General features: G+C 43.1%; 1 protein-coding gene across 5 annotated transcripts in view; it reads right to left on the bottom strand.

Moving 5' to 3' along the window:
- The window catches only part of ANO1 (anoctamin 1), a 146,164-nt gene that overhangs the window by 120,999 nt on the left and 3,831 nt on the right, over window positions 1-21,334 (bottom strand). For 4 of the 5 annotated variants that reach the window (XM_035117017.3, XM_035117065.3, XM_035117055.3 and 1 more), the window contains exon 1: window positions 7,042-7,762. The exons of the other annotated variant lie outside the window; for it this stretch is intronic. In XM_035117017.3, the coding sequence (XP_034972908.3) occupies window positions 7,042-7,087 (46 nt within the window). In that variant the 5' untranslated portion in view covers window positions 7,088-7,762. Of the gene's footprint in view, window positions 1-7,041; window positions 7,763-21,334 lie in introns of those variants that run through there. 5 annotated transcript variants of the gene reach the window in all.

The raw sequence follows: 21,334 nt of genomic DNA, 5'->3' as shown, positions 1-21,334 counted from the left end.
TGTTTGTTTCCTGAAGATCAGTTTCCGAGGACCAATAAAAGTGAATATGGTGAATGAATCATATTTTTCCCCAGCTACACTAAGCCACAGTGTGCTTGTTTTCTTAAATTTCCAAGATCCAGAGATAAAAACAGAAAAAAACACTTCTCTCCCTCTTCAACTTATCAATGTTTTCACTGGGCAGTTCTCCCAATGTTGGTAGTGGGCCAGTTGATGCTTTCTTGTTCTTGTAATGAGGACTACTCCCCCCACTCACAATTCCTCACTATCATGCTCATATATTTGTTTAGATGCTATGCCTGCACAAATCTCAAAAATATTTCTAACTCCCACACCCTAGAACAGTGTATTTTAGTTGGCCCCTCAGGTTTTTTAAGTTTCCAGCTCTGCTAATAACCTAAAGGTAAAGGGACCCCTGACCGTTAGGTCCAGTCGCAAACAACTCTGGGGTTGAAGCGCTCATCTCACTTTTTTGGCCAGCATGACTAAGCTACTTCTGGCGAAACCAGAGCAGTGCATGAAAAAGCCATTTACCTTCCCGCCGGAGCGGTACCTATTTATCTACTTGCACTTTGACGTGCTTTCGAACTGCTAGGTTGGCAGGAGCTGGGACCGAACAACGGGAGCGAGGATTCGAACCGCCAACCTTCTGATCAGCAAGTTGTAGGCTCTGTGGTTTAGACCACAGTGCCACCTACCCAGCCATAATAACACCCCATGGCACTAGAAACCAGGTCATCCAAAGAAGTTGGATGTTGGAAGGTTCAGGACAAACAAAAATGTATCACTTCTTCACAGAGTACATAATTAAAGTATGGAATTTGTCCCTGCAAGTTGTGGTGGGAGGAGTTTAGAGGGTTTTAATGGGGATTAGACGAATGCATGGAAGATAAGGCTACCAATGCCTACTAGTCATGCTACCTACAGGATCAGTGGCAGCAGACCTCTGAATACCAGTTGCTGGAGAGAACAAATTGGAAGTGGTGCTTTGTGCTCATGTCCTCCTCGCAGGCTGCTCATAGGCATCTGGTTGGCCACTATGAGAACAGGATGCTGAATTAGACGGAACTTTGGTCTGATCCAGCAGGGCTCTCCTTACATTCTTGTGAAAAGTTTGATAAGAAAATAAATCCTACAGAACAAAATGCAGGCAACTTCTTCCTCAGTAGTGCTGTGTTGAACATGTATCAATCTCCATAAATGAATAGGTTATTATTTGAAATGAATATATAACGTTAATGACGTGCATGCCTGTTAGCTTCAGGGATGGGAGAGGAGGCCTAATTAAATCAAAGTGGTTATTAGTCTCTTGTCACTATTGATTAATTATTACCACGAGATACTTCATCACTTTAATTTGCAATGGAAATAGGTACGGTGTTACCAAGTGCAGAAATGGGGAAAATGGAGATAAAACTACAGGCTTGGTCTTGAGAGCTCTAATCCAGAACTGGCATATCATTATTTTCCCCCAGTAAATATCCCCTTGTAGAGTAAGGTAGGGGAAAAGAATGTGATCCCTTCAAGGACTGTTCACCATGAACCAAAAGAGCTTTCTGCTATCAACAGATCCTACACCAAACCTATCAAAGCTGAGGTAGGTCATACCACTTCAGATTGAAGGTGCAGTTAATTGAAGTTCTTCCATATTTGGGGGGGAAAACAGACATCTGCACACAGAAAACTAGAAAGCCAGGGAGATGGGTAGGCAAGGGCTCTTTTCCCAAGTGCAGCACAGTTTATATATCTTTCTATATACATACAAATGTAAGGTGTGATCATGCTCTGCAGTTTGAATAGCCGAGCTACTAGGCAGCTATGGCAAGTGCCGCATAAGGAACAGCAGAAAGCCCCAGGTAAGTTATTTAATGAAGACGGGGGGGGTGCTGTGAAGTGACTCTACCTCTTCATTAAACATGCCTGCAGTGAGGTTTAATGGGGTGTGGGGTTCAGGGAAAAAATAGGTATAAAATGAGAATTCTCTGGATGGCAACATCCAGGTTTGGGGCCAGTACTCTTCGGTGAGAGAACCTCAGCAGTGTTTTAAAATCACAAAATATACAGCAGAGTGGAAGAACTTTAAAATATGTGCCCTTGAAAGTTCCAAAACTATCCTCTTAAAAACTTTGTTTCCAAAGTTTCCCTCTTCCGCCAGCACAGGAAAAAGTCTACACATTTGGCAAGTTTAAAAAATGATTTACTTACAAACTCTTCAAAGGTTAAGTTCATGTGCTTTTCCACACATCAGTCAGAAAAGTTTCACAGGCAGCAAAACTTAGATTAGTTCCAAAGTGGTGAAGGTTCCTAAATTATTGGTATGGCTTGTAAGAGCCATGCGATTTGAGCTTGGGAGAGAACAATAGGCCTGATTACATAGTTCCTCACGGTGAGATAAGCCTGGCAGGACAGCGTACTCTTAACCCCTTCATACATTCATTAGACTTAAGCTTGTTACTGATATGAGACTGGCTATCCCATAAGAGAGGTAGGCAGGATTGGCGAGCAGAGTGAGCTGGAGTGACAGTCCTTAATACATATAATACACGAATAGTCCAATATGTGAGCTCATATTTGCAATATGTAATGGTTACAGCCCAGGCACAAAGGAGATCTAGGCAACCCTCCCTCGCACCCACTCTCACACACTGAAAGAACATGTGAAGGAGGCTGTGGGATTTAGCCCCACCTTCTCCTACCAGCATGAGCCATGTCCACACCCATACTGTCAGTGTCTTCTGCTGGCGTGAGAGCTCCTCCACATGAGGAAGGATCCTGGACCAATCAGCAAGATGTGCTGACATCTGTGCAAGCAATGCATGGATGGCGAGGAGAGTGGCCATTGTGCATGGCAGTAGTGTGGCTAGCCCACATGAAACCCACAAATTCTTCTTACATGTTCTTTCAATGCTCTGAGGCTGCCATCTGAAACTCCTTATGGATTTTCCTCACCAAAGGACTAGGCTAGTACGGAGCTCCGCATGCAGAAGTAGAGTTCTCAGTGGCTGAAAGGGAAGAAAGAAAATAAGGGCACCCCTTTCCTCCCCGCAATATAAGTGAATAACTGCTAGGGGAAATGGGGCACCTGGGAACACTGCAGCAGCTGGAAGTTTGTGTCCCAGCCAGCCCTGTCTTTAGCATATGCACCGCCGGGTTGCAAAGATCTGTCCAGCACCCCCAAATTTAGTTTAGCCCCCAAATTAACTTTTATTATGCTTACGTCAGATACCACGCTTATGCCTTATCTCTTGTTGTGAATGACAAGTGCCATTGCTGAGTCTGACAAAGTCGAAAGTCCTTTAGTGAAACAGCAGGTACACATTTCAGTAATGCCTAGGTATATATGTATTTTGTTTTTCTAGCTTGATCAAAATTATTTATTATTTCCTAACAGGTAGATAGGGGGCCTGGCACCCCCCAGAATTTGCCGCGCACCCCTAGCACCCCCAGGTAAAGACTGCTCTGGTTCCAGCATTCATGGAAATGCAATGTATGGGCCCTTGCTCCACAGGTACCTTATCCATCTCAATGATGCTCATTGGACTAGGTTTATTAACAACCTTGGAGAACACTGTAGTAGACCAGCTTCTCCTCTTCATCAGCGCACGTCTGCAGAGGTAGCAAGAGGAGCATGCAGCTCCTCATGCTGCCCATCTCACCTAGTCCCATGAAAAGCCAGTGGGGTTTTTTAAGAGTCTTAGAATTACCATCCTGTGATAACATCCTCTGTATACCAATTGGTGGGATAACGCAGCTCCCACAAAAACAAAGCCATGTTTTATTAATGCTGCCCATTTCAAAGCTGACTCTGCCCTGCCACCACTTGGTGGTTCACACAAACTCAAGCTCAAGATTCACTGGGGTGGGGGACCAAAACAAAAGGGAAGTCAACAAAAGCCACTGCTGGAAATATCAGTACTGCTTGCCTCATAGGACAACATGTCAGAGTTTGAAGGTCTATGACAGAGCAGGCAATCAGTCATCTCATTCACCCTTTCCCTGAATGAAACCACAAACTCACAAAGGAGAATGCCAATGAATCAGAGGGAGAAGCTGACTGTTTTCCAAAAAGGGAAATCCTGTCCCTTTAAGAAATCTGAGTAGCCCAGGAAAAAAATCCACAAGATACAACTTCTCTCTTCCTAGTAATGGAGTAAAAGGAAAAGAGCTGCTGACCAGCACCTGCTAAATACCAGCCTCTTCAAAGCTTTTAATGGGCAGCAGAACTGCTGCACATTTCAGATTAAAGGTCTCCCTAGAAGGCAGGACACCACAGTCAAAAGTAGCCAAGGACTTAGTAGAAAATCAGGGACCATGTCATTATTTATCTTGGTCTGATGCACTTGGGCGAAATGGCCCCAGAGGCATTTGTTGCTTGCAAGGCAACAAATGTTTGAAACAAAATACAGTTAGCTTCTTACTTACTTTTGCTTACTTTTGGAAGAGCAAAAATTACCCTTCTGCTTACTAATTCTGGCTACCCAGATAACAAGCAAGTTATAGAGTTCAAATAAAAGGAAATCTAGTGCTAGAATTATGGTTGAGAAAGTTTGTTTGCCTTTGATGGAGTGCACAAAGTCTCCCCACCCCAGTTTCACTCTATCTTTGCCAAATCCCAGTCTGCTGTAGCCATCTAAGAACAGGAGCTTAAAGGAGGCAGCAGCCACAGCACAAAAGAGGCCAGGGCTTCTCTATTCCCAGTACAGTATAATTAAAATATAAAGGTAATAACAAAACATTGGGTTGGATCCAGATTTAGTCATGCTTAGACTAGTCCCACTAAAATTAATGGGACTTAAGTCTGTCCCATTCATTTCAGTGAGTTGAGCCTAAGCATGACTAAGTCTGGATCTAAGCCATTATTTAGAATTTCTAAATATTTTAAGAGAAGCAGAGCTTTAGAGAATAAGAGCAAAAGTCTAACCTAGCTCTATTAGTCCAAAGGTGAATAAAGCATGTGAATTTCTTAAGATTTTAGTGCAGTCCATTAATAAGAATACATGCCATGATACCTGTATAATATGCACCGATATATAACCTATCATGAAGGAATATTAGTAGCCCTTTAAAAATGCACACATATATAATTAGTTTTATCTCATCAACAACCTCCCATGGCAGTATGTTCCATAGATTAACTATATGTGTACAGTTCTGACTTTGATACTCTGGTGAACAAAAGAAATAATGAACATTTTTAGAGACGTTTTGATACTGAAATCAGTGTGTGATGGATCTGCATGATAAATATCTTATCTTATTATTCATGTATCTATAGATCTGTCCATGCAGATAGGTAACTTACCAAAAGGAAGAAAATGCAAAGAACATTTGCAAGCAGCTCTATATGGACATTAGCCCTTAATTTTATCAGGTAGATGCCAAGTCTAGTGTTTAATGATAAGTTAAATACCTGTTCCTTACTTGCTCATTCTCTAGTGGAGAGCTATATACCACAAACAAATAACATGCCCCATGAGTAATGATTGTTCAGTACATTTATCAACTGACCCTTCAAACTGATTAATTAACCTATGATAGCCAGCTTCCTGTGTGTTGCCTGATCTTTTCTGATTTAAAAGCTCTCCTTCATATTGAACCTTAGCATGAAGCTGGCCCCCTCTTCTATACAGATCATAATATGTTAGCGGTGAATACTTAATATTGAGCGAATAAGCAGTATTTTGGTATACAGCTCAGCAGATTCATATCAGGCTAATTTCTTAAGTGTTCCTTCCTCTGCCCCCTGCTCCCCCCAGCCTTAGACACTCTGGCTGGTGAGAAATTTGATGAACGCTTTGGGCTGAACTCCAGTTCAATATCTGGCTGTTTTAATAAGCAGCTTCAGGATACTGCTACTTCATGGGAATTTAAAGAAGGGAGTAGAGAGAAGGGCTCCCTATACTATTCTTAGAAGCAAACAGTCAGATTTGGCAACTTGATTACAAAGCATGGAATTTATAAACTGTGTCATTCTAAAATTACTTCATTTGTATACAGTTCAGTTGGATGGTCATGTGTTGCAACATATTCCAGTTTAACAGCGTAGTTCTGTAACACCCACAAAATCAAAAGGAAAATTGAGCCACACAGTGGATGCTGGTTATGTCATGTGTTGTCCAGCAACTGGAACTTGTATAGGAAATGGTCATTGAAAGATGTGCATTAAAAATGTGTATGCATCCAACATGCCCTTGATTTATTTTTAAGGGGAAACTGGAGAAACTTCCAAACCCAAACTACAGAATTCCACTTTTAATGTCTAGCGATGCTTCACAGCTGTGTTAACATTGAAGCATTTTGCCTTCTTATGGGTTAATGAAATTTCAACACTACTGACTCCTTTAAGAAGTTACCAATCTACAGTATATTATACCATGTACCATACTCACAACAAGTGTCATTGATAGTTTCCACAAAAACCTTCCTGGACCTCATTAAGTTGCATGCATACTCAAGACAGAACAATTGCAAAGAAAACTCAAACACAGCTCCTTAAAACATTAAACGCTACCCCAAACACTAAGAATCCCACTTCACAATCACCCCAGAAGTAAATACCATGACAAGACCATATGAGCAACACCAATGTAGCTTCTTCCATTTATATTGATAACATTGTGCATTTCTCTTTGCAAGTTGCATTATACACATTTCAGCATTTAATCTGTATGTTTCTGCCACGCACAGAAAGACATTCTGATGAAAACGTTGTTTCTTCCGCAGATCAGAAGTACGACAGAAACAACGGTTTCCAAACCTAGTCAGGGATAATAAACACAGATGAGCTCCTACATCCGTGCTAAGATCCATTGCCTTTAAGAAAAGAAGGCTAGTGCTTTTATCTTAGCAGGACTGTCAGGACAGTCACCCACTTTTGCCAACAGTGCAGTCATTTCCCATTTATTACGAAGGTCCTTCCTCCTCAATGGGAGGGCAGAGAGAGCTTTAGAATAACTTGCTTTCCAGAAATAATTTCCAATGCCACCCCTGAGGTCCAAGCTCGGTGCGGATCCTTCCCCATTCCAACTCTAGCACACTTACATGACTCGCGGGGAATTCTGTGAAGATCAATGCCATCCGTCTCCATTTCTGAGCCAAGTCTGGGAGGCTGAGCCTGGCGAAAGAAATGCTTGGGGGATTCTTTTCCTTCCTTCCTTCCTTCTCTCCCCTGAGGAGTTTCATTCAAGAAGGCAACCCAACTATTGCTGCAGCAGCCACGTCTGGGGAGCAGCAAGCATACTTGTCCAAGTAGCAGCAGTTCCTACTTAGCCCGACCCATGCTGTTTCATCACGGCAGGGATGCCACCAACCGCTCACCAATCGCTCAGCAATGCAAAAGAGCGGCGCGTGGGGTGTGCACTGAGGAAGCGTCCCACCTTGGCAGCAGAAATTCCCCCACCTCAGGGAAGGAAAAAAAACCACACACACACACAACCTCGCTCGCTGCTTTCCCGGGCACGCACAAAAGTCAAGGGTGCAACCTTTGCCTGGCGCACAGAGCTCTGGCACTCATGCTGATCCCGGGGTTTGAGGAACTCCCTGGCAAAGGGAGAGGCGGGGAGAGGAACCGACTTTAAAATAGCAACGCCGCTTGATCTCCCTGCCGGGCTCTCCCCGCTCTTGCCGCCGCTGAGACCAAAGGCAGCGGGAAAGAGGCAGCCCGCCACGTGACTCCTGCCGGCGAGGAAGAGCAGCGGCGGCAGCAGCGCCAGGCGAGCGCCAAGCTGGAGGTGGAAGCGGCGGGGCTGCCGCCTTCTTCCCCGGCCAGGGGCGCGAGGAGCGCTTCTTATAGGACGCTCGCCAAGGCCAGCGTCGCGAACTCTTTGCTTAACACGGGAGGGCGGGAAAGGGAAGGGTGGAGTTCGGCGGCTCCAGCCGGAGTTTCCGTTATCACCCAAGCCCAGCCTTAACGGCCTCCAGCCACCACCTAGGCTGGACAAGTGGAGTTGGGCGGTTGGACAACGCCTTTTGGTGACTTTGGCATAGCTGCCAAGTTTTCCCTTTTCTCGCGAGGAAGCCTATTCAGCATAAGGGAAAATCCCTTTAAAAAAGGGATAACTTGGCAGCTATGGACTTTGGATCGCCTTCGGCTGCGTCACTTGCACATGGCGTGGGGGAGCGCAGCGCCCGGCGCAGGGACTGTTTTCTGTGTCAAGGTTCTCTGCATTTCCACGGAGAACCACCGAGGATAGAAAGGGCTGCCTCTAAGAGTGCCGGCTCACCCACCCTATGCCGGTGCTTCATGTGGGAAATGAAAGGCAGGCAAGAGCTCGTAGCAGTTTGGGAATCCCACAGTGCTTAGGCATGGGCTCTTAATTCAGTGGGTAGAGAGAGAGAGGCACACCTCAGTTGCAACTTAAGAGGCGCCTTGAAGATACACACATTTTTTTACGTGCCTGCACCTCAGCCATCATGTGCTGCTGGATAGTTAAGAATTATGGTCTCTTGTCCCACATTCCTTTTTATTCTGCTGTTTTGCATGCTTTTTTCTCTCCTTTGCCTGCTTTCTGTGTTGACTTACTCAAGTGTGCTGTGCAGGATCCTGGCATCAGTATCGGTCAGATGTATGCCAAGGACCCAGCATGGCCCACCATAGCTGACACCCACCTGCACACTTAACTGGACAAGCCCTTAAAACAAACAAAAATCCCAGAAAATGCCAGGTAGCTGCATTGTGCAAAGGAGTATTCTGGAAAAACAAAAGGGGAATGCACATAGTTACCCTATTCCGGACTGCGAGATGTAATGGTAAATTCCAGTATGGAGGATTAGGTTATCAGTGGGTATTAGCACAATGGCTATGTCTGCCTCTGCTGTTGGAGTCATTTGAAACTGAATGCCAGTTAATGGAAGTCACCAGTGGGAAGAGTGATGTTGCAGGGCAGGCTTCCCGGAAACATCGGATTGGACATTGTGAAAGCAGGAGATGCTGGGCTAGTAGGGCCTTTGTTCTGATTCATCCGGCTCCTTCTTATGTGCTTATACGTGAGGGAAGAAGCCATCTTTTTATTCCTTCCCCAGTGACCCTGATGATGTGCTGCCATTTGGAGTAATTTCCCACACTCTGCAGCCATCCACCATCCTGTCAGCACCACCAAAACTGCTGCTCATCTCATAGCCTAGTAACTAAAATTCAGTAACTAAAATAAAAAACAGGGTGGGTGGAATCCCACCTCCTATTAGAACTTTCCCCAGGTGGTGTTACACATAGTTCTACAAGGGTGATGCTATCTCATTGTAGCTTCCTTGTAAAACACCCGAAGGCCTAGAGCAGAGTGATTTGAATAGAGACAAGATCTCATCTAGAACTACCTGTTTCCATCTACGTTGGTGTGGCTCAGTCACTTCCTCAGCTACAGAGCAATGTGCTTTGGCACAAATCTCAGGTGCTGTTTCGGATGCCAGCAGTGTCAGGCTGTTTTCATGCTCAAGCACTAACTCAGAGGCGTAGGAAACTGAAGCAGGAGGATTCCCTCCATTAACAACACACAGAATCACACTATAGACAGATAGGGGCCTTGCAGGCATCCCACTTTGTAGTGTGAACCATTATAGAGAGTGAAGCCCTCTTGAGGTGTTTTAGACTAACGAAACATGGGAAGGGGCCAGCAAAGACACATTAGCTCCACATACACACCTGTTTCCATTTCAGTCACTTTTGCAAGTGCCTTCGGGGTTCCTTGCATGCTTTAGACTTCATTGGACCACCCAGCTCAATACCATTTGCATTGATTGAAACAGCTTTCCAGGTTCTTGAGCAGCGGATATTCCCAACCCTAGCTGAAGATGCCAGGGATTGAACCTGGGATGAGTTCTGTTGCTGGACAGCATCTGCTGAAAGCATCTGTGGGAGGAGGAGCAGCCTATTTTTCTGTTTCAGAATAAGAGGCTGTGGAGGAGCCTCATGTGGATCATAACCATAGCACATGAAGTAGGAAGCTAAAGTCTTTCCTCCTTGTGCTATTTTCCTCCCAAAAATGTCCACCCCCGCAACTGTTGTCCCCTACAGCAGGGTGGGGTGGCACTGTTTACCTGAGCTGTCAGTCACAATGCTGCTGCTTTATTTCACAATTCTGCAGCTCCATAGAAATCTGGGATATGTGGACTTATGTCTCCTGACTCCCTGCATCCCTTAAATGGAATCTATTATAATTTATGGAGATTCACTCTTCTGAAATACCAAATGTTTCAAATAATGGTTACTCTTCAAAATGTGAGATCTATGACGATCCTACCACTCACTGTTTTTCTCCAACTGGAGTTGGAACACAGTAAACCTGGAGGTCTTGAGGGGGGGGGGGGGAATGAGGCATCTCCCGTATCTCGTTACAAAGACAAGACATCATAAGGTAATGTGGGCAATATTATCAATTTAGTGCAGATGACCTGCTTATTCAGCATTCATCCTGATTTATTTATTTTTTGCACAAAACTTACTTGGTTGTCAGACTATGTCTGGTCTTTTTTTTTTTTTTTACTGAGTAGTCATTCTCATTTGTTTAAAGGGGTGAGCGGTTACATAACAGTGAGCATTTATACTGCATTCATCCTGATTTGTGTGCTTGCACCTACGGTAGCAGGGTATTTAGCCATCTTCCCATTCTTCATTTGTCCATCCCACATTTTTATTTTTCATTACCCTGTCACTTTCCAAACTGCAATCAGCCCCACCCCCTTTTAAAGTTGATTTGTTACACTAGGGCAATAAATCTAATTCCATAAGCCCAAATTTCCGGTATGCACTTGAATCCCTCCTGCAAAATGCTGACAGTCTGGAGACACTTGCCTATGGAGCAGGAATGCTGCAAGAGCTTTCAAAACAAGCATTCAACTAATTCAAAAATCCATACTGCTTTTGCCACAAGCTGAGCAATATTCCACTGAATAGTCTTACTTTGCACATTTGCATTCTGTCCTTCCTCCAAGGAGTTGAGTGTGGCATATATGGGTTTTACCTCACTTTACCAAAGCAATAAAAAGAATCAAATAGTTGTATATAAAAAAAATAGCAAATGGATGTGTAGAGACCTGTATTGTGTGTCTACACAGTGCTTTGCCGGGGTGTAGCTTTTACAATCTTAATACTGTTTGGATAGTGTGTTTCATAAAGGGAGTAGACCTGCATCCAAACCCAGTTTAAAATGACTGAAACAGACTCTCAGCTTCAACTGGGAATAAAGGATGCTGTCTTTTTCTACACTGTTATGCCATCACAACAGATCTGTGAGCTAGGTTAGACTGAGAGACAGTGACTTGCCCAAGATGAGCCGGTGAACTTTATAGTGGTGCAGTTGTGTGTGTGTGTGTTTGTGTTGAACCCCAGACCATGTCTGTTTCTTTACTGCTCCACACTGGCATCCCAGTCTGTACCTATCTCAAATATGTGTCCTAAGCACAGACCTGGTTTTCTTCATTCTTTTCCCTCACTGCAGGGAATTGCTAATTTCTAACTGAAATATGAAAGGCTCTTCTGCGGATGCCAAGAAGAGACTCCCCCACCAGAGCTTGGCTGCAAGAACATTAAAGGAAGGTTGATGGCGCCTTCTTGTGTATCCATAAAACTTGGCGAGTGACATCCACAGATAAATATAATAAATTCAGCCAAGTCTACCTTAAACAAAGCAGTTTGCAGGGGGGAACTGACCTTGGGCATCTGAGCAACAGTGCCCCTGAATGATAGCAGCAGCTGACATGTGCAGGGAGGATTCCTCTTTAAAGGTCACTAACATACTTTGCCAGCAGGCTGCGGAAGAACAGGCAGCTACTGGAGACCACAGGCTTCTAGCCTAGGAGGGGAAAGAGGTGGGCTTTGAGACCACACCCTCTCCACTGAAGGGAGCTGCGAGATCCTGTGTGTATGCTGCCACTAAGGACTGTTGGGTGAAAGATAGTTAAGAGGTCTTGTTTAGAGGGTTCATCTTGGTATCTGCAAAGTGAAATGCTACTTAGAAATAGATCATTTATTTATCAATATTGGGGTTTTTTTAAATGTGCATTTCGATGAAATGTAAATTCTTCCTGTCTTCACCCCCTCCCCCCTGCCCATGTCATTGGATTATTTAATCCTCTATCTAGCCTAAGTTTGATTATTTTCTCAACCGTATCAGTTTTCATAAATAGCTGAGCCACTTTGCAGGAGGTCTTATTATTTATAAACACATTAGCAGTTCATGAGCTCAAGATCTAGCCAGAATGTTAGAAACGTTCTCACACACAGAATTTGCTAACACAGTGCCATGTGATGCAGTGAGGCAGAGCTGGCCAGGATATAAACCTCCAGTGGTCCTCTTGCCAGGGATCCATCTGCTTGGAAGTCAGGCCATTCAAAATGCGTTTGGAGAGATCTAAAGTAGTTTCTACCAACACCAGCAGTACAGAAGCCAAACAAGCAAGTTTTAAAGTGTGCTTCTCTTATAGTAATTCAGAACTAGCATTTTGAAACTGTATGTGATGTAATCATCTGCAGGTAAGCAGAGTGGCATAAAAAGATGCTCCAGAGTAGAAAGTGAAAACACCACAGGTTAATGTCAACCCCCATAAACAACCTGTCCATGGATGACAATTGGCCACAGCTGGAGTAAGGCAACTATGATGTAACAGAGTATTTAGTATGTTTAACTGCACTCCGGATTTTTTTTCTTTTTTAGCCACATATCAGTGGTTTAAATGACCAATGGTCTTGCTCATTTTTTTTTTATTTCACAATGAACTACAAGCCTTAGCATTTCCAGGGCATTTCTTAATTCTTTGGGCTGCCACAGAGTAGATCTTTCTATTTAAGAATATTTTAGTTCCTTTCCCTTCTCCAGTTTCTACAGAGGCCACAACTGTGTAGATTTCAAAGCAAATCATATCACACAATTACATAATTAAGAAAAGCTACCAAACATCATGAAAACGTGATGGTATGTGAACTGTAAGGGGAAACCCTTGCTTTGTCTTAGCCTTGGAACAAGGATGTTCTATTGTTACTACATCTTAAAGTATACCATGTATAGTATTACTGCTAGCATAGTTCAGTCTTCTCCTTTCCCTTTTCCCTTCACATTCCTTCCCCACATGTGACAGCCAGAATGCTGGTGGGAACTGCGTGTTCTGATTTTTTTGTGCTGGTTCTACAAAACTTGCACTGGCTACCAATCAGTTTTGGGGTTCAACTCAAGGTACTAGTCTTAACCTTTAAAGCTTGGGACCTGGGTACCTCCAAAATTGCCCTGTCCAATTTGTCCCTCCCCACCCCACCCACTTGAATCATCATTGGGGGACTCTGCTTCAAATCCCTCGCCTTGGTGAAGTGCGGATGGTGTCAAAATTGGGTGGGCCGTTTTCTGCTATGGCACCTAACCTTGCTGAGTGAAGTCTGTCAGGTCTCAACAATATACTGCTTTAGGTGGTTGGTGAAGGCCTGGCTCTTTTAAGGAAGTCCTTCCATTCATTAAGTCAAGAATGCTTTGATGGTGTTTCGTGCTTGGCAGGGGGTTGGACTGGATGGCCCTTGTGGTCTCTTCCAACTCTATGATTCTATGATTCTAAGTCATCTTTCATGGTCTTAGTTCTATGTTGCTGTTGTGGTGTTGGCATTGGATATTGTTATTTTATCCATTTTAGTGATTCAGCTTGGTCCCCCTCCCCCCCCGGCTTTCATTACTGTCTGTTGGCTGTCTTGAATTTCCTTGGAAAAATAGGTGGTTCAGCTGAGGCACAGGTTTACCACCACTGTGAGAAATGGGCCAAAGCAGGGGCCTTTAGAAGCTGCTATCATAATTAGCATTAGAAAGACTTGGCATAAATTCCCAACTGCCACTGCAGGCACTGTTAATTTTATTTTGAAAGAAAGGTCTTGAGTGGTCTTACGTTCACTTTTAAGTTTGATTCACTTTGCTTTCATGTTCACAGTGGTATTTAAAACAATCTTTTTCAAAAGGAATTTGATAGTTGACATGATTGCATATAAAATACTGTTCCTATAAATATATAAATCATGGTCATTTTAAAATATGGGCTTTTTCCGAACAAAATATAATCCTCAAAGACTTAGCAAAAAAGTAAAATGAGCTTGGGTTTATTTTTAATACCCATTATTCACTTCATTGTAACTTTTATGGTTCACTGTGCAAATATGGATTTAGATAACTTTGAAAAATGCACATTATTTACTTTATTAGAGTCACAGTACAGTATGTGATGTTCTAGATTTGTGATAAATTGAAGCCTAGCATTGCTGCATTTTACTCCTTCATATGTGAGCTGAGGCAAAATCATGACCTCTGTACCAGAGACCATGAATGACCTTTGTCCTAACTTTATGCTTGATGAAGAGGCACGGCATATGCAATATGATAACAATATTTTAGGAAGGATATTTCATATTATTTTGATACAGTTAAAAAGTTCATAAGATTTTTTTTTAAAAAAGATCTTAAGAATAACTTTCAAAAGAATAATTGCGCTGGCAAAACAAAACATCACAGACTGCAGTGCCTACATTCTGTGACTTGGTGGGCAACCTGTAGCCTTTGTGTTGCTTGTGGCCCTTGGCCCAAATTCATGTGGGTGACAGAGGGGGGAAAATAGGTAACTGAAAGAGAGAAGTGGGTGGGAGGTAGGGAGAGAGAGAGAAGGTGATGACCCACTTTTGGCTTGGACTTCAGCTCCAGTTTGTGCCCCCTCCGAGGGAATGCAGCCCATAAGAGAGAAAAAAGGTTGCCTGCCCCTGTCCTATGGGGAAATTGTGTGCAGTTCCTAAGTTCCATGAGCAGTATTCATCTCGCAAAAAAGGACTGAGCCCTTCCCATGGCACACTTCTGAAAATCTACTTCAGAAGATTGGGAGATCTTCCAGAAAAAGCACAGGGGACTGCCACAGAAAGGGAGAATTAGCAAAAATCAGGCTCACTTGCAAGAAGCAGAATGGTCCTTTCCAGTCACACAGGGCACCACAGAGTATGGTAAGGGACTCCCCAATCCTTACAGCACGGGTAAAGTTGGAGAACTGTGAACCAGCCTTAACAGCAGACTGCTGGAGGTCCTATATAAACTGTTCTGAGCATTCTAAGGGTCTAGACTGGTTATTGTACTGAATCATGCATAGATGGTTGGTTCTTAAAGAACCATCTAAAAGGGTTAGAAAATGAAATGGCATTGTGCAGCATAGCATGGTTTGGTACATTTCTGGAGTACTCTTTAAAAAAACACCATGGGGGGCCTATGTACAATAGACTTGTAAATAAATAAATTGAATTCATTTCCCAGCCTGATACATAATAGCTGTAGGATGTTTTAGAAGAAAATGAATCTTCCAAGTAGACACACTGCATCTATAGTACCACAAAACAAAGAGTTGTGTAAATCACCAGAACATGTGCCTTTATCAGAGATCTAGTCCTTCCAAATCACTCCCTTTCTGCTTTTCTGACACAGGCTTTTTGATAATTACATTGTTTTAAAACTGCCTTTGAAACATTTCATCTGCAGTGTAAGATTTGTTTTGTGGGCAAAAGTGAGTAATAAACCCAACACCACTAAAAAGAACATCAGTGTTCTGGATTAATGGGTACAATGTGAAATGCTGATAACGTCCCAACAAGAGTTCTGGAAAACAACACTACAGGTACAAGAAGGGGCAAGTATTATTATAATTGTTTCTGAAGAAGGCACTTAATTGACACTGAACTTTGTATGACACAAAATCAAACTTATTCATTCTGGAAAGTATTTACGGCTTCACCTATTTATTGTATATCAGGCTAGTTTCACAAAATGGTTATGTTCTACCAAGGTGTTTTGTGCCGACAGTAGTTTAGAACCTAAGCCATAATTTTAGCTACAGGCGAACCATGTTTTAGAGTAGCTTGCCTGCTTTTACCTTCCATCTAGGCAAAGTGATGGTCTGTTAATTCAGACAGCACACCAAACTATATTCTGGTTTTGTATTCTGGCCTGCTGATGGATCACAAACTATGTTTTTTTCATTCAGACCTCACACTAAACCATAGTTTAACTTCCTTTAAACCATGGTTTAAAGGTGTCTGACTTGAGCCGGCGTCTTGAGCCAGCCATACAGCAATATATTATGGATAGACTGGGTATATAAGCCCTAGACCTAGGATCGGAGACTTTCTGGAGTCCAAGGGCCACGTTCCCTGATGAGCAACCTTCCTGGAGCCACACACCAATGGTGAGCATGGCAAAAGCAGATGAGGCCAGACATACACCACTCTCCTCCAGCCAGGCAAGCAAGAAATATTATCCCAGTTCAAGGACTCATTCCAGCTAGGTAAAATTACAGGAGGTGGGCACTGAGCAGGATAAGTAAGGATTGTGATCTGTGTGTGTGGCCTGGACAGAGCCCCAAGGTCTGGCTAGAGAGGCCTGGGGGGCCACATTTGGACAGCAGGCCTGAGGTTCCTCACCCCTGCTATAGACATCATACAAGGTTTGGGAGACCGTTTGGTGACGGTGCATGCTACATGACAAAGGGATATCCCTTGACATTGCACCAATGCTCCTAGCATCTTTAAAGAAAGAAAGGCATATTCTCAGTCCAATGACCCAAAAGAATTAAAGCATGATTACCCTTCTGTCTTCAATGAGGCCTGGCAGATTGAGAGGGGGGAGGATGCAGTGAGGGGATACGTTTGCCTACCCAAAAATTAGTCTGCACTCTTGAGATGCAGTTGAGGCAGCCTTTATTGATGTATCAGTTCCCAGCCCAGTTGGCTTGTGTATGTGGAATTGCTCGGGGAGGGGAGGCAGTGCACCTTGTCCTCAGGTGGCAAAATGTATCGGGCAAGCCCTGAACGTAAGTATTGTTATGCAAGATGGTTTAGAAAGCTTTTCTGTGAGTCACACTCACAGGTTGTAATCAGTCCCGGCAATCTGTGGTTTAGATACGGTAGTATTCTAAAGAAAAGTTTTCTGATTTTTAGTAGAATCATGCCCAAGGTTAAAAACTAAAAATCACCTACCACATGAATAACCACAGGAAGCACAGTGACTCTAGACACTACTGAGTCATAGTCTCTTAGATCCCTCCTTGATTCCAGGGAAGAATCTTTATCCTACCCTAAGCTGCACTGGCTCATTAAGTGAAAACAACCCTATTTTCTGCAGCTGCCACCCACGTTCATGTCCTTGTTCTTGCATTCCTATATCCAAAAGTTAGGGCTGCTTTCTGGATTGTTGAAACTCTTCTTAGCACAACCTGATCCTACATATCCCTTGAAACCTGTGATGGCTAGCCAGAAAGTGCATATAACAAGAGGTATGTGTACATAGGTGGCTTCCTGTGTACCCACATTAGATTCTAGAACTAGAGTAAGAGCCTCCATCCCCCCCCAAAAAAACAAGGCACAATGTGCTAACAATATGGTGCCCATTTTGGCATGAATCCACAGCACTGGCCCCATGCCACCCTCCGCTACTAATGACAGCGTGGATGAAGGGGCAATGTGGGATGATACAGCATGGACCACAGAAGTTGGATGCTCATTTAATACCCCCCCAAACAAGGAACAGTTCATGCAGATGCACCACTTGGCAGTAAATTGATACAGTCAAGAAAGGTTATTGGAACAGCTATTAGTGTTTTATTGATTTGCTAGCACAATACATATTTTATGTCCACATTTTTTCTCTCTCTCCTCTCTCCTTACATTGTTCCAGTGAGCTCAGAAGGGACTATTTGTGCGCCAGGACTCAGTGAGGGCATGTGTCTCAATCTGGACCTCAATAACACATTACAAAAGGTGCAGCAAGGTATTACAAAAACTGTTCCTGAGGTATCAAATATTTGGATTTTTTAAAAGAAAAAAAAAGAAATGTAAAGTTGACTATTACGTGTTACAGTACTGCTCTCTGCCTGGAGGCAAAATCTTCTGTAAGCAAATGCTGCTAATAGATGTGATTCAACCCTAGAAGACTGCCATATACGGAGCAATTTTTTGGAAGTCAGATGGTCGCAGGGAGAGTCCATGGCAGAGAAGCTGCCACTTTTTAAGCCCATCAGGCATGTCATGTTGGCAAGGCTAAAGATAATTGATATTGCTGACTCATGTTGGCAAGGGCAGAAAGTTTGTATCTGTGGTACTTCTTCTCCTCCCTCCTGGTTTTGGTACTTTGTTGTCCTGTTTTATTTACCTTCCCATTGGTTTCAGTGAATGGATTTATTCTTTTCCACGTTGGGGGAACAAGAAGACTTTGGATCCTGTGGATCCAGGGCCTTCCCCTGTCACACACCCGTTTTATTCCCTGCCACAATCAGAGGACCAACATCAAAGCAGTGATGGTGCTGGAGCATGGCTAATGGTCAGGGATGATGGAAACTGTGAACCAGTAGTAACTGGAGTGCCACATGTCCCCGGCTGTAGGACCAGATCTGTGTAGGCCACAACTTGGTTTATTAATACACACTCAATTGCTTTGAGAAATTGCTTACAAATGATACACTTGCCTACTTTACTAAACTTTGCATTTCTTGATGTATCCATTTTTGATGCCTCAGGAGTATATAAAATTTGTGGCAAACATTTGGTAGAATTGGTCTGCAGAATGTCATAAAAATTGCCTCAGAATTAATATAGCTCAACTTTCATTTTTTAAAAAAGTTTTAGAATTTCAGCCTCCTGGTTTTCAGCTCTTGATTCTAGCTTCTGATCATCAAGTTAAATATATATTTCTTTATTCAGAAACACGGTCATTTCATTAAATAAATTATGACTCTACAGTGCCAATTTAACTCACCCCATATTGATTGTATGCAAAAGGGGGGGGGGACTTCCTTTGAAAGTCTTGGAGTAGCCTATTCTTTCACAGACAAACATAATTATTTGAATGGTTATGCAGTCTGGCTATCAAGATTTTGATCTTAAATACTATCCTTTACAATAGCTGCCACATCTATCAATTTGCCTGACATAATATTTATACTCCACCTTTCCATTATTTTTTTTAAAAAATACTTTAAGCAATCTACAATTACTGAGGCCGACCCACCCATGAGGCAAGGTGAGGCAACTGCCTCAGGGGGCAAGATCCACAGGGGCAGCAGATCTGACCTCTAAAGAATGCACCTGTTGCTGCTATGGTGACAGCAATGGCTGTGGCGTTCTTCTTGGAAGCCATATCTGCCACCTCAGCAATGCCCCTGATTCAGAGCGGGCCCTTTCTCCCCCGCAACAGCCTTTGATACCTACTTCAGTTGCCAGGTAAGATTGACTTGATTCTCACCATGTTTCTGATATAGATTTTCACTCACCCCTTCTTCCCTGGTGGGGGAAAATGCCCTTTTGTGGTTCGCCTCAGGTGCCAAAATGTGGCCCTGACAATTACATTCTATAAAATCACAGTCTCAAAGATATTGGGTGGCAATATCAGAAATCAACACCATTCATAGAAACTGTGAACAAATTAAAAAAAATAAAAAGCCTCGGACAGACGTTCGAAAGAGAATATTTTTGGAGAGAGTATTCCACGATCAGGATACTACCAAAAAGGAGGCTGAATCCCTGGTTAACAACATCCTGCCCTCCAAGGGCAAAGATAATCCAAGGGCAAAGATAATTAGAGCAAGGCTTCTGAATGAACAGGATCATGGAGGAAAATTCTTGCTCTTTTACCCTTAGAGCAGGGACAGCCAATGTGCTACCCTCCAGATATTTGTTGGGCTACAACTCCCATCATCCCTGACCATTGGTCATCTCAGCTGAGGCAGATGGGAGTTGTATTCCTATGATATCTAGAAGCACTAGGTTGATTACCCCTGATTTAGAGAGGGTACTGGTAAATGGATAGGCCTTCTGAGTCCTATCCATCCACCCACTGAAAATGGACAGCTCCATCTGCTTGCCAATATTTTATTCTTTTCACTTCACCTTGTTTCATTAAGTGCCAAACCACACATTATGTGGAAGACCCATACTAGATTTCCCTGATGTTGTCAATTTTACTTTAAAGGTACCAGGGGACTGAGGCTGCCAATTTAATCAAGGCACTGCCACAGAGGTGCTATTTAACTCTTTCTCTCCACAATATTTTCCCAGGCTATTGTCGCCATCCCCCTACAGCTTTTGTTAGTTCCATAGAGGAACAAATAGGGGTTCCCAAATCCCCCCAAAACCTAATGGCAGTTTGGACAGGGGTGATGCACATCAGGAAAACAGTACAAAGAGGAGATTTTAAAATGTGTATGTTAACATACAGTGACTTCAAATGGCTTAGCTGTCCTGCACTCAGAGGTAATAAAAATGGGCTCTAAAGTATTTAGACTTCAGCTCAGATTTTCTATAGCCATTTATATTGAAAGCATTCTGTTCAGCTTGATCATTTTCTTTCTTAATAAGAATATAAGTAAGAAATAATAAAATGTTATCTTAAGAGAATCATCTGTCTTGAACATTTCAAGATGAAATAAACTCCTTTCAGCAAAATATATGCCCAGGTGTATTACTTATTAGCAGTTTGTGGAGCCTTAAACAACAGCTAAATATGATGCATTGTTTTAAACACAAGGGGGCACTAAAAAGCTAATCCTTCTCAACAGTATTAGAAAACGCTTCACCGATCCTCAAACATCTCTAAAAATGAGCATGAGAGTTACATCAAAAGTGGTGGCATAATATGGACCTTTTCACCAATTTGGTATGAACTGCTGGAAAAGCCACCTTGTGTGGCACATTTAATTGAAACAGTTTCTCTTGTAATGGCCAACTGGCTGAGCAATAAACCTGAAGTCTTGGACTGATTTTTTATTATGAAGGAGGATTTGAACTCCAGTAAAAGAGGAAGTTTACATCCCCCAAAGTCAGCATGGAGATACGCATGCCAGCCAAAACCCAGCCCAGAGTTATGTTTAAGCCATGAGACGATATGACATAGCTGGCTATACATTGGATTGAAGGTATTGCATTCACAGTTCTAGAATAACAGCAACACCACAGAGCTTAACTTTTAATACTTCTGTGTGGAATAAATTGCCCCAAGCAATTCTGCACATCCTGGGCATGCTCGAGCAAAAATTAGTCAAGTGGTGGGACTGAGTCACCAGACTAACTTAATTCCTATTACTGTAATTTAAATCAGACTTAGGAATGATTGACTTTAGCTGGATTGTACCCACTACATATTGCATATTCCAGGCATCCCCAAACTTTGGCCCCCCCAGATGTTTTGGACTACAATCCCCATCATCCCTGACCACTGGTCCTGTTAGCTAGGGATCATGGGAGTTGTAGGCCAAAACATCTGGAGGGCCGCAGTTTGGGGATGCCTGAGATATATTATGCAGCAGTAATGTTTGGCGCTCCTGGACAGGAGGAAGTGGAAGGCTGGTGGGACTG

Source organism: Zootoca vivipara, chromosome 1 (genome assembly GCF_965207765.1).
Source record: "Zootoca vivipara chromosome 1, rZooViv2.hap1.1, whole genome shotgun sequence".
Lineage (NCBI taxonomy): Eukaryota > Metazoa > Chordata > Lepidosauria > Squamata > Lacertidae > Zootoca > Zootoca vivipara.
The sequence above is the reverse complement of the archived record's forward strand: the minus strand, read 5'-3'. Positions and strand labels throughout refer to the sequence as shown.